General features: G+C 40.9%; 1 protein-coding gene across 1 annotated transcript; it reads left to right on the top strand.

The window, feature by feature from the left end:
- Positions 1-2,998: 2,998 nt before the first annotated feature.
- On the top strand, positions 2,999-11,813 carry s100v2 (S100 calcium binding protein V2). Its single transcript, XM_083926227.1, has 3 exons — positions 2,999-3,134; positions 7,853-7,984; positions 10,062-11,813. The coding sequence occupies exons 1-3, from the start codon at positions 3,126-3,128 to the stop codon at positions 10,227-10,229; spliced, it is 309 nt and encodes a 102-aa protein (XP_083782353.1). The 5' UTR covers positions 2,999-3,125; the 3' UTR covers positions 10,230-11,813.
- Positions 11,814-13,502: the final 1,689 nt, after the last annotated feature.

Genomic DNA, 13,502 nt, shown 5'->3' with positions numbered 1-13,502 from the left:
AACACCAGGAGGCTGCTCAAGATCATATTCTCATCTGGGTCGGACACCCCTGAGGTCGTAGTGGCGCAAAATGCAGAGAAAGCCTTTGACCGGGTGGAATGGGGCTTTCTATTTTTCATTTTGGAGAAATTTGGCTTTGATTCTAATTTTATTTCCTGGGTTAAGCTTCTGTATGTAACCCCCTCTGCCTCTGTAAACACTAACGGTGTCCGTTCAGCATATTTTCATCTCAAACCTGGGACCCGGCACGGCTGTCCGCTCTCACCCTTGTTGTTCAACATAGTCATTGAGCCATTAGCCATCTGGTTTAGAAACCAGAATGAGTTTGAAGGCATCACTCGTTTTGGCATGGTCCACTAACTCTCCTTATATGCTGATGACCTGCTTTTATTTATTTCAAACCTTACATCCTCCCTACCCCCAGTTTTATCAATCCTGGATTCAGTTTGGGCACCTATCGGAGTATAAATTGAATATTCAGAAAAGTCAGCTATTTTTTGTCAACAATTTGGCGGGATGACTCACACAATCCATTATTCCCTTTAAAACAGCTGACAAGGGATTCACTTATTTAGGGGTGTTTATCACCAGCTCCTGCAGGGACCTTTTTCAGAAGAACATCCGGTAGCTATTGGATAAATGCAAGTCAGACTTGTCTAGATGGGCGGGCCTCCCCCTGTCCCTAACATTTTTTTTTTTGCTAATTTAGACCAACAACTTAACGCTTTTATTTGGCAGAACAACCAGTCCGTATCAAAAAACATATTCTTAAACTCCCTAAACCTAAAGGGGGACTAGCACTTTCTAATTTCCGCATCTACTTCTGGCCCTGTAACATTAATAAACTTTTATATTGGCTCTGCGGTGGAGTTGCAGACGTCTGCCCTCCCTGGGCTCATACTGAGATAACATATTCCTCCTGCTCTTTACACTCTACGATTTGCTCACAGCTCCCCATAATTGCCCATAAGGTCCCATCTAATTCGGTCGTCACCAATACCCTTTAAATCTGGATCCAATTCAGGAAGCAGCATGGCTTGCACAGGGCTTCGAACCTTGCCCCATTTTGGATAACTATGCGTTCCTCCCTTCCTGCACCGATCCTATGTTTCGCATATGGTCAAATAAGGGCCTCAAAACGCTTAATGAACTGTATGACAAAGGTGTTTTTGCATCCTTTGCATTTATGTCGGACAATTACAGCCTGCCTAAAAGCCTTTTTTTCGGTACCTTAAAATGAAACATTTTATCCAAAAGCAATTCCCACATTTTCTGAACCGCCCTGAAGCTGAGATGGGCCAATTCCTGTCTCTCAACATACAACACAAATGACTGAAATCTGTCATTTATAATATGATTGCTCTTCTTCTTCTTCGACACCCCCCCCCTTTTTTTCTTCTTTAAGTATTTAACATTTTTCTATTCTATCTCATTGTACCTTAATTATATACTTATGTATCCATTCACCCCTTGTCCCTTTTTGGATTGCGGGGGGGCTGGAGCCGATATCAGCTGACGTTGGGCGTGAGGCGGGTTACACCCTGGACAGGACACCAGTTTATCGAAGGCACGTAGAGACAAACAGAGACAGACAACGACAGAGCTAACCACCATATCACCGTTCTGCCCTTTACTTATGTTATATGTTATTTAATTATCTAGTTGTTTACTGCGACTACGTCTGACATGGGTTGTTGGGAGGGATAGTGGGATTCATGTTGGGGTTTTTGACGTATTATTCAACTTTTGTACTTTTTTTTGCCTGTCTACAAAAATTTAACAAAGAAATTTTGAAAAAAAAAAAAGATGGGCGTGGTCTGAGCAAGCGGGCTGAAAGTAGGGGTAGTAGAGAAGTGGCCGTTGCTCCAACCCCACTTTGTGCCCCTGGCCCGATCTGGCCACATACAGCACAGCATGTGTGATCCCATCACAAGATCATGTCTTGTTGTGAATGTTTTGTATTTCAGAGTTCCAAACATGTTCCTTTGGAAATTATGTGAATGACTTAGGGGGCAGTAAGTAATATCATGGGAACGGAATGTTTCATGTGTGTGCATGTGTGTGTGTGTGGGTGAGCAGCTCAGTGCAGTAACAGTGGGAAGATAAAAGGTTGATGGTCTCATACTGAAACAATCCTGGCTTCTTTGACTGGGTGTGGCATCAACCCTTCCCAGTCAAATTGTCAGGGACCTGGAGGAGAAGGAAGGGGTAGGTCTCTGGACATGTACATTTTATATTCTGACACACCCTTCTCTGCACATATAAACTGTCAATTTAGTGCACGCTGACGACCTGCTGTCAAATGGAATTCTGTTGCCGTTTTTTTCCCCTAGTTAGATTCCTGCGGTTAAGTTGAACCAAACTGAAGCTTCCCCCTGGCTTGTACACCCACCACACTGACATTGTGTCATAAAACAGGATAGAAAGAATGTGGTCATGCCTGTTCTCTCTCTCTCTCTCTCTCTCTCTCTCTCTCTCTCTCTCTCTCTCTCTCTCTCTCTCTCTCTCTCTCTCTCTCTCTCTCTCTCTCTCTCTCTCTCTCTCTCTCTCTCTCTCTCTCTCTCTCTCTCTCTACTTTCCCAACAACATAATTCCATGGCATTTATCACAGTTTGATGGTCTCAAAATATTCATATAAACCTGTAGCATATCTGGTGTGACAGTAAGCGTTGGCAGTGAAGAGGTTAACTTTGTGACAGGAACAAAAGTAGAAAACCAGCCTCAACTTGCAGGCAGTTATTGCGCAAAACAACAGCGTCCAACTTTTACTAAAGCCTTCCAGATGTGGAATCATGAGACGTCTGTTGAATATGAGCCGCACCTCGGTGGAAAATACACACATCACTTTATTATACAGTATTATAGTTGAACTAGTTGTTTGTCCAGATCATTAAGCACACATCTATAGGCTTAGGCTACATGTATCATGTATGAGTGGAGGTGGAGGGAAGGTGGCGCTTGGCTTAGCTGCTCCTTCCTGGCTTTTCTCTCATGCAGAGGGAGGATCCAGGACCGCTGCCAGCTGCTGACTGTGTGTGTTTCAGGAATACTCCACTGACACAACTTGCAGTAAGCAGCGAAACTCGCAGCAGAGCAAAGCGCCCACAGTAAAAGTCCCAGTCGACATGTCTCAGGTAAGAAACAATCCGCTTAAGCTTTTCTTTGATCGGTGACAACTTCAGGAGTAAAACTCGACACATCTTCGGCCTTCTTCTGTTCACTTTTGAAACTTTAGATTTACTTTCACTTGTTTGCGGCTCGCTTTGTTCGTTGTGAAAACATAACCATGCGCGTGGATTTAGTTGGAATAGGTTTATATAAAGTAATTCATGAACGGGGTTTTCCAGCTGAAGACGCGCCGTCTCACGCCTGGTGAGGAGGATCTGTGTCCCGGATGGTTCCACTGCTCGTGTTTGACTCAACAGTCATGCCAGCGCCGTGGACGGATTCTTTCATGGAGACGTGTGCTGCTCGCTGCCCCTCCCTGAGAGAGGAAGCACTAACGTTACTGGAGTCAGCCTTTAGAAACAATGTAGGCCTACACACACTGACAAACACAGATGTTCCCATACCATTTTTTTACCTTCCCATACCGATTCAGATACTGGTGCTGTAAGTATCGACCGATACCGAGTACAGATACTGATACCAGTGTGTTTTAAAAAACAGAAAAAGATCTTCCGACGCTTGCATGACTGTGATCTGATTATCATTGGGGTAAGGCCTGGCTCAGGTTAAACCCTTTGTAAAACATGAATGAATACAGCAAATGGAAGCCATTTATTTTTAAATAGAACAGTATTAATCAGTAGTGCAACTTAACTAAATAAACATGGGAGCACTCATTAACAAGAACTACTAAGAATTATTAAACAGATTAAATAAAGATTAAGAAGAACCGTGTCAGAGCTAACCAGTAAATAGATTACTATTTCTGATAAATTATGTCGTATCGGATTGGTGCTTGGACTTCATGCTTGCCGACACTGATGCCAGTATTTTCGGCAGTACTTTAAGCATTTCTGATACTGGTATTGGAATCAGAAAAACTCTACTAACAAACAGCTTTCCTCTAACACAATATTGTTATTGTCATTATGGACACTGGGCCTACATTATGGAGGGCTATTAGTGTAGCTCTCATATATTACTGAATCAGGAGTGTGTCCGAATGTAGTTTGTGTGTGCGTGATTGTGCAATGCAGCATCCGTATTATAGGACCCTTCTCATTGTGCTACATGTTCTTCGTTCAATAATGACTTTGTAAACTCTCTCAACTCACTGATGATTTGAACAGTGAGCTAGATTTGGGTGTGGTAATGGACCCTAACAAAAAACAAGGAGTTCTTATTGAAACTAAAACACTAACTGCTTATCCACTGGCAATTTTTGACAACTATCTACTGCCATTAAACGAAAGCCTCTTGCTTGTATTTCAGACACTTATATGGTATCTTCCGGCTAACATGATCTGTGTGACTATGTAGAGGTGTTGACAGAAGTCAGCAGTCTCTGTGGGAGAGTTACTGTTGAGGTGAAGTGGGCTTGCAGCAGCTTGTGTACATCAGTCAGAAAGGGTGTGGCTTTGACAAAGCTGTTGGCTCACATACACTTAAATAACTGTTGCAAGACAACCATCTTTAATGCTGCTTTAAACCACATTATGATAATGTCTGAATCCAATGAATGTGAGTAATGTGTACAATGTTGCTCACAGTGCTGAGCTCTCAGAGGATTCTCACTAACTCTGCAGTTCTATTCTGCTTAAAGTTTGATTCAGTGCCCCTCCTTACAAACGTTGTTTGCAGCAGCAGCAGCAGCAGCAGCAGCAGCAGCAGCAGGCAGCATTTATCAGATAAACTGCTCTAACCATTGGACTCTATGTGCTCAGCAGCAGACAGCAGACAGACACAGTTGGGTACTAGCTGGTGAACATGCGTTTGCATGCAGTTTAAAAATCTGATTATATTCAGGTTAAGGGCATACACCCGTTTCTCAAATGCCATGTAAACACTGTACCCAGGGTAAAATCTGACTTTTCCTAACTCAGAGTATTGTGACGGTGGCAGTAGCTCAGTCCATAGGTGACTTGGCTGGTTCGAGTCCCTGAGTGGACCATGAATGGAGCGTGGAATGTTGGCTGGAGTGGTGCCAGTTCATCTCCTGGGCGCTGGAGAGGTGCTGTTGAGCAAGGCACCAAACCCCCAACTGCTCGGGGCGCCGGTCGCTGGCAGCCCGTTCGCTCTAACATCTCTCCGTTGCATGTATATAGGTCCTGTCTGTGCATGTGTGTGTATTTCTGGCCTGTGTGTGTGTAAAATGAAAAAAATAATAATAGAGTGAAAATTGAATTCTTCTTCTTCTATTCATGCATGTAAACCTTTCTATGTCCATGTAGTAAACAGCCTTCCCGGAGTATGATCAGATTACGCTTCTGCGCATGCTCCGTAGATCATAACTCCCCCTCCCCACTCCACAGAGGTTTTTGACATCAGGACTTGTTCAAAGAGTTCAGAGAGCTGCAGGTTAGAGATAGATAACATAAATATCCTCTGGATGTAACGTTAAGTCAAGCAAGTGTTTATTTTGTGACAAGTACATTTTTTTCACCATCTAAGCTGATCGAGGCAGTCAGGGGTAACGCTAACTGTTTAACTGTCCGATGGTTCACAAATCTCTGTATGCAAACAATTCACACTGATGACATTAACTTTACCAGAACAAGCACTGGTTTTCACAAGTATGATCAACAACACCAGTTATAAATGATCTATTTTAAGTCAATCAGTACTGGTAATATAATCAAAGCATGTACACTTTCTGTCAATAAGTTATAACATATATCAGTGTTTCCCCGAAGGTTTTCAGCGTTGTGGGGTGGGGGGTGACAATGAAGAATGACAAAAAAGATTAAAGGAATCATGGTTTTCATGTGTTTCCAACGCACATGTTCTTTTTTTTTAGCGCCAGTCTGTGTTTAATCAGACAATTTAATAGTTGGCTTGGTGTTGAAAGGTCATTCCCCATATGGATAAATTAATCAGTGTTAAAAGGCGTTAAAAATCACTAGACAGAAGGATCACAATTATACAAGCAATAATCAGAGCCACAATGCACTGTTTAAATCAGTGTATTGCACAGTGAGCCACACTCTGCATCAGAAAATGTATTTTAAATAATTGTACAAAAGGTCCAAATAATGTTCCCCAACAGGAACAGTCCAAAGTTAAATAAAAAATGACTTATTGGTTTCAAGCACAAGAAACTAAAGAAATAATTTCCGTTTGTTTAATTCTGTTTTAGTTGTTTTTTGTAGGAGTGAATCATCTTCTCGAACTAAAAAATATAGGATCTCTGATAAGTTTCAGTTTTGTTTTTCCCTTTAGGAATCGAGCCTCTTCCCAAACAATTCAACAAACCATCTTTGAACAATCTCCAATGCTGTCAAGTTTTTCTGAGAATTGTAAACACGCAACCATGTAGAGACAGAATTTACATTCTGTCGTGTACATAAGATCAATGACATAAGGCTATGTTTGTTCACCGAAAGGACAAGGTATAGAGATGTTCTATAAGAAAGGGATCCTTAAATTACTCCTTTTTGGATCTGAAGCTATTCAGAAAATACAATTCAATAAAATCAACTTGACTTTCAAGGGGGGCGGGGTAAGTCGTTTGGGAGGCGGGGGATGACGTTGGGAGGGGAAACACTGTATATTGTTATTTATATTAGTAGAAAATGGTCTGATTAGAGCACAGACCTCAACCAGGTCTGGGTAATTTGTGTTGTACTATATAACATGTCCAGTAGCTACAAGACTCAGCAGCTTTTACAAAAATATTTTTCTATTTTGACTCTTAAGTTTAAGTGTTTTAATTAAAAAAATAAAAAAATAATTTGAAGTTCCACATGCTGTCATCTAATATATATATATATTTTTGATGATGTTTTAGTTTTTCACCATGGTTTCGTTTCAGTATCAAGGTATTTTAGGCAGGTATCGTACCAAAGTCATAATTTTGGTATTGTGACAACACTAGTGCAGATCTGTTGTCTATTCTAACTGAAAAGTACAGCGTACCTGAACAGTGTACCTGAGCAGGTACAGTCAGAGTACCTGAGCAGGTAGAGTACTGTGTACCCGAGCAGGTAGAGTACAGCGTACCCGGGCAGGTAGAGTACAGCGTACCCGGGCAGGTAGAGTACAGCGTACCCGGGCAGGTAGAGTACAGCGTACCCGGGCAGGTAGAGTACAGCGTACCCGGGCAGGTAGAGTACAGCGTACCCGGGCAGGTAGAGTACACCGTACCCGGGCAGGTAGAGAACACCGTATCTGAGTGGTGTAGCTGAACAGGTAGAGTACAGTGTAAATGAACAGGTAGAGAACAGCGTACCTGAGCAGGTAGAGTACAGTAGCTGAGAGCAGTGAGATTGAACAGTGAAGTTGCAGGTGGACGGATAAACAATAAGCTGAATTCACTATAAAGCTCCTTAAAGCCGATCGTTCTCTTACATCGTCACATTGTTTTCACATTATCATTTGATACATAGTTATTGTAAACATATTGATTATATATGCTTTAACCACTTTTAACTGTCTAAATCTAACCAAGCCTGAACCATAGAGGTAGCTGTTCAAAATGTTCATAAAGGCTATTTGAAGGCAATGATAAAATCTGCTTTTGTCCTTTGGTTGGAAGACTCTTTGCATTTTCATTAATTTGTCATCTGTGCCGTCAGAGATGTGTTTGTTTGCAGTGTCTGTTGGGGAGCAAAACCCCTAAACATAAAATAGTATTAGATTTAGCTTTGACCATCCCTTTTCTTTTGTCATCCTTCCTTCTCCCCAGTATTCAGACCTGGAGAAGGCCATCAACACTCTGGTCACCCAGTTCCACTCTGCTTCAGCTGACAATGGTCCAACGCTGAAAACGGACGAGTTCAAAGGTCTTTTGTCCTCCCAGATGCCGAACCTGGTTAAGGTAAAACTTCTGTCAGTCTCCATGTGATCCACCCTCAGCAGGGCCTGCTGGTGGATGTGGCAGCACAGCTCACACAAAGATAGTCAGAAACATGCTCAGCAGCAGAGTCACCCAGGTCTAATGCACACACCAGCGAACACACACAGAGTCCTGCAGGTTGTGCAGGCTCAGTTGATTGCTGGGAAGATTGACTTAGGTGACCATCAAGGTGGATGTTTTTTTTAAAGAAAGGTTATACCACTGTCAATCTATTATTTGAATCTCAACACTACTGTGAACTCTAGAGAGATGCTCTACTTTTTGTGGCTTGTATAACTATGTATAATTGGCTCATGTATGTTGGCTGCAAGTGAAACAGCTAACTGCACCTGCAGCAATCACAATTTGTGTATTCACACCACACATTCACAGTTTGGCATTTGAATCAATTAAAACCACAGTGAATTTTAAGACTACAGCTGCCGTTCTTTGCAAAGAGCAAGATACAATCTTTTCAGAGCCACACTGCAAGCCTCCGAATGTCTATTTGATCTTCAAAGCCTATGTTTTTACTAGAGTATTGTTTTAAAAAAGGATTGTTTTTTCCCCCAGGGGGACAAGTGAGTCCAATTCTACCCTAGAATAATTTTAATTAAGCCTTACATTTTTGGAGTTTAGACTGCAATCTGAAATTGCACCTTTTTGTCTTTGAGGCAGATTTGTGATTTTTGATATTGAGCTATATAAATAAAATTGACTTGCATTTGCATGAGGCTCTAACTCTTACTCTTCAGTAATCTATAAATATAGATACATCTATAAATATAGTATATAAATATAGATTACATAAACAATATATGATAAAGCCTCTACAGATTTCCTCTGTAAAATGTTAGTTACATAAGAAACCTAAACATATGACTCGATTTTACAAGTATATTTTGTGCCTGTTTATTTCCTGCATTGTGTTGACCACATTAATAACCCAATAAGGTGACATTACTAAAACGGTGGGTGAGTGACAGGTAAGGAACACCCATCACACTCTTTCCTGTGCAATGAGGGATTATTATTATTATTATTATTATTATTATTATTATTATTATTATTATTATATCATGCCCATCCTGGGATCAAACGAGCAACCTTCTGCTCATACGCCTGCTTCTCTAACCTTAAGGTTTCCTAAGCCTTCACTGTGGGGTGGAGAATGATTCTGTATATTTATTCTTTGAATCAATGTATTTAAATGTAAGATTTTCTGGCAACAAAAATATAAAATTTAAATGAAAGAAATGGAAAAGTCTTTCAAACTGCTTTTACATCATCATCAAAGAATATGTCATATTTTAATGCCTTAGAGTGAAATTCCAGCGTAAAATCATCCCAGTGTCATATTCGACAAATACACTCATTGAGACAGTTTTTTTCTTGTAACAACTATTAACGGAGAAATTTTGAATGCCAGACAGCCAAATGAGGCTAACACTGATTAGCTCGGGGCAGTACGCTGAAGGCATTAAAACGTCTTTTTTAAGCACTAATACTGCTCCAAATAACACCAAACCTCTGCAGTAGCATGATAAAAGTCCCTACACAGAAAACAACGCACCATCTACGTAGTTGGTGAACCTAGAGTTTATTAAAAGAGTGTTTTGAGAGACTTACCTACTGGCTCCGATACCAGCTCTTATCATGCTACTGCAGAGGTTTTGTGTTTTTTTTTAGCAGTATTAGTGGCTAAAAAAGACATTTTAATGCTTTCACCGTACTGCCCCGAGCTAATCAGTATTAGCCACGTCCGGCTGTTAGCGAAAGTTCATGTTCTCCTGGATTTCTCAGTTAAATGTTTATACACCCAAAAAAATTGTCTCGATGGCTTATTTGATGAGTGCATTTCTCGAAAAGATCCTGGGATGATTTTGCGCCAGAATTACACTTTAAGTTAGGGTGGGGTTGGTCCTGGGAGAATTCTGCCTCCTGTTTCTTGCTGCGTTGTCGCAATGTTCCCAAATGTCAGCTATAAAACTTTGATGAAGAACAATGTGAACACAAATAATTTCCAACTGTTTTTCTATTTCTCATTATGACAAAACAGGCCGGCACAGACCAGGGAATGGGTGAAATCATGCGGAAGATGGGTGTAGCTGATGGCGAGGGCATCTCTTTTAAGCATTTCTGGAACTTAATCCAGTCAGTAGCCACCACACAGCACGGCCTCCTCAGCAGCCAGACGGGCTCCTCATGCAGCTGCATCCTCCTGTGAAGCACAAGCTCTCAGCCAAACACATCAACTCTGAGTTTCCACCCTGGAGTTTAACTAAACAGAGTAACAACATGCACATCTCCTAATCAGGTGTCAGACAGAATACAAAGGTACAAAGTCTAGTCTACTCCGCACATAGTAAGCTCTACCCAACATTAATGACTAAAACATTCCATTTTTATGCTGTGACCTTTTCTGCCAAGTGTCCCCATCAAGCTTCTGCCTGTATACTGCCCTTCAGCTTTTGCACCAGTTAAACTTAAAATTGATTCTCACATTGTCCAAGTCTACAGGTTACTGTATTTTTAAACTATCTTACAATACAATAATCTAATCAACTTCATACAGTACAGTAAAATGTCCTCCCAGGTCAAACTCGAGAGTGGTTTATCCTCACCTGTGAACTGGGAGGAGTGCAGTTAACAAAAATACAGCTTCAGCATTGAACTGACCATGTGTATCAGCATCAACTCTACTCTCTAATGGCTTCAGGATGCTTGAAACACACAAGATTGTACAATGTGTCATCCATGTAAATGCGTCAGTATGCATCAGAAACCCCCTAAATCGTCATCTTCTTTTTATCAAGGCAGGCTTTTGAATGGGCACTCAGAACAGCTATTAACACTTCAGACGTTTTACAAACAAACAAGTCTGATGCATATCGGACCCTTCAGACGGTATTAGGCTATCTAACAAGTGAAGGCCCTCATTTTGAATTTAACTGGTACAAAAGGCACATCACAGTCATAGTCATTAACATAGTCACTTCGCCCTCATTTCTTTAAACCTATAAAATTGCTTCATGGTGCCTTCAAATGGCTTGTGTTTACTTAACTAATAATAGGAAGATTTGTTTGTGTTTACTTCACTAATTATAGGAAGATTAATGGCCCTCTGTTGTGCTATTCACAACTTCATAACAACATTTTCTAAAAGCTCAAAGCAGAGTGTTGACAATTTTGAAAAAGGAACCCAGCTTTGAAATGGAGAGGATGCAACATCATTCACCATTTGACAAAAGGGAACAAGAACAGCTTCTGATGGTCATCTCACTGGTTAACCACATAAATGCCAATTATATTATTTCTATACAGTAATATAGTGTAGTCAACTTCATCTACCATTCCAAGGCTCATCACTGCGAGATAATATATCATCAAACAGAACTGATCCTTAGAAACATTAATAATTCCTTTCTACTTATGTGCAGAACTGACTTCACAGTATGTTATTGTTTTCGCAACAAATATTTACCCAGTAATTTCAAGTGTTAAACTTTGACTTTAAATATATGCCACTAATCATCTCAATTTGACCCTATATGTGTCAGTAACAAAACACAAAAGTGTATTTTGGATTAAGTCTAAATGTCAATATGTTTGGCTTTGCAATCATCTGGTGAAACATTGTGGTGAAACAAATTGTGTGCTTTATAGTCCTTTTATAAGTCTCCAATAGTAATGCTATACCCTCTGTGATCCTGCATATGTATTTATACTGTATTTTGTAATTCTCTGTATTCTGACCTGTGTGCCACCATACGAAAAAAATTAATAAACATACAAAGAAATCCCCAGCACAGCAATTTGTTTATTATTTAATCCTGTATTGATGAAAGAATGAAAGAATCACCTCACACTGTGTTTGTATGAAAATGGAACAGAAATGTTGTATTGACGTGGAACCTGAAGCAGTAGAACTAGACTTTGCAGCACTTCATTGCAGTATCATATCAGTATCAAACAGAACACAGCATCTGTGTCAGAGCATTTTGCATAAAGAATTCTATAGCCAACTTTAAGCTAATCTATCAAGTATCTTGACAGCATTATGGAATTAAATTCTCATTGAAAGAGGGAGTACATCCTCTCTTGAGTTTCTTTCCCTCAGGTGTACCTCGAAAGAATTCTAGGTAAGATGAGAACACATACTTATTCATGACTTTGACCCTCCCAAAGATGTCAAGCTCTGTTTGCTCGTCATGGTCAGCGGCATTCATCATCTGCTTTGATTTGATGTACAGGGCATTTTCTTTCGCAACAACTTGATCCAACCAAATCTGTCTGTTTGGCGGGGCCATTTCATAGTTGTCAACGGTGCAGCCATAGAATCCTCGTCGCATACGCTCAGGCCAGGGTTGGTCAGTGACCATGGGGTGGTCAGCTCCAACAAACGCTGTGCACAGGGTGTTGTCCGTCCCTCGTGAGCGGCCTACTTCACAACCTATGACACTCATGAGGAAAAGCGAGAAGGTTCTGAAGTTAGACACAGATGCTGAAAAGACTGCAGTCATGAAGTAACGACCCCATCTCTCACAGTTGTAGTTACACTGCTGGAACTGGAAAGTCTGGCGACAGAAGTCATTGAATTTAGATGCCTTGAGACCCTGTCGCAGCTCCAGCAGGGAGGACTCACCCTGCTGGTCACTGAAATTCCGATGGAAATATTCAATTTCATCTTGATTGTCAGTGCTCATGAACTTGCCCACCAGACTTACACTTAAATTTTTCCTTTGCACTTTGTAAATGCATTTATTGAGAACATAGTAAAGATCTGATGCAACTTCCTCTTTGGCATTGTATCGAATCTCCACAAGTAGATTCTGAATGTTATTGATGTGCTTAAAGACAATGTTGTCTTCTTCTGCTCCTGGCTTCGTAAGCCAAATTGTTTTCAATCTCTCGTCTGGAACATAGTCAGGAGCACGCCTTCTTTCATTCTCTTCAAAGAACAAGCTCCAAGTAAGTCCTTCCAGGCAATCAATAGAAGAGTGCTTTTTGCGCAGCTGCATTGGAACAAACATTTGAGGGTGGCTTGGCCACTCCAATGTCTGGAAATACAAAACATTTCCTTTATAATCAGAAAACACTGGCCCTGCACAACCAAGTTCCACTTTCTTGAGCAGGTTACCTTTTTGGTCCAGTTCAGCAATGACTCTTCCTCTGTGGTCATGGGCCCTCCAGAGTCCGTCAGTTCTAGTCATTATCTCTCCGTCAGAACTAATAGATATGAAGGAGTTGTGTAGGTGTAGTTTTGTTTCCAAATTGAGAGACCGGAGACCTTGTAACAGCTGCAGCATAAAGTGCAGGTCATTTCCAAGTACGCAGCTGATGAGGCTGATGGTTCCAACATGACCAAAATTGCTTTCAGTTTTCAAAGTTGACACAAATCTTGCAAGCTCCTCTGGGCCATAACCAGATATCTGCACTGTTCCATTGGCACCTTTGCTGCCATGACCAACCAGTATGACATCATGATTTGTAGTGGAAA

This window comes from Echiichthys vipera (assembly GCF_963691815.1).
Source record: "Echiichthys vipera genome assembly, chromosome: 13".
Taxonomy (NCBI): domain Eukaryota; kingdom Metazoa; phylum Chordata; class Actinopteri; order Perciformes; family Trachinidae; genus Echiichthys; species Echiichthys vipera.
Note: the sequence above shows the minus strand (reverse complement) of the source record. Positions and strands in the feature narration are given on the sequence as shown.

Excerpts from the sequence above, each read along its gene's own strand:
- s100v2 (XM_083926227.1), top strand. Across the intron at positions 7,985-10,061 it reads AGATGCCGAACCTGGTTAAG|GCCGGCACAGACCAGGGAAT; the intron begins GTAAAACTTCTG and ends ATGACAAAACAG.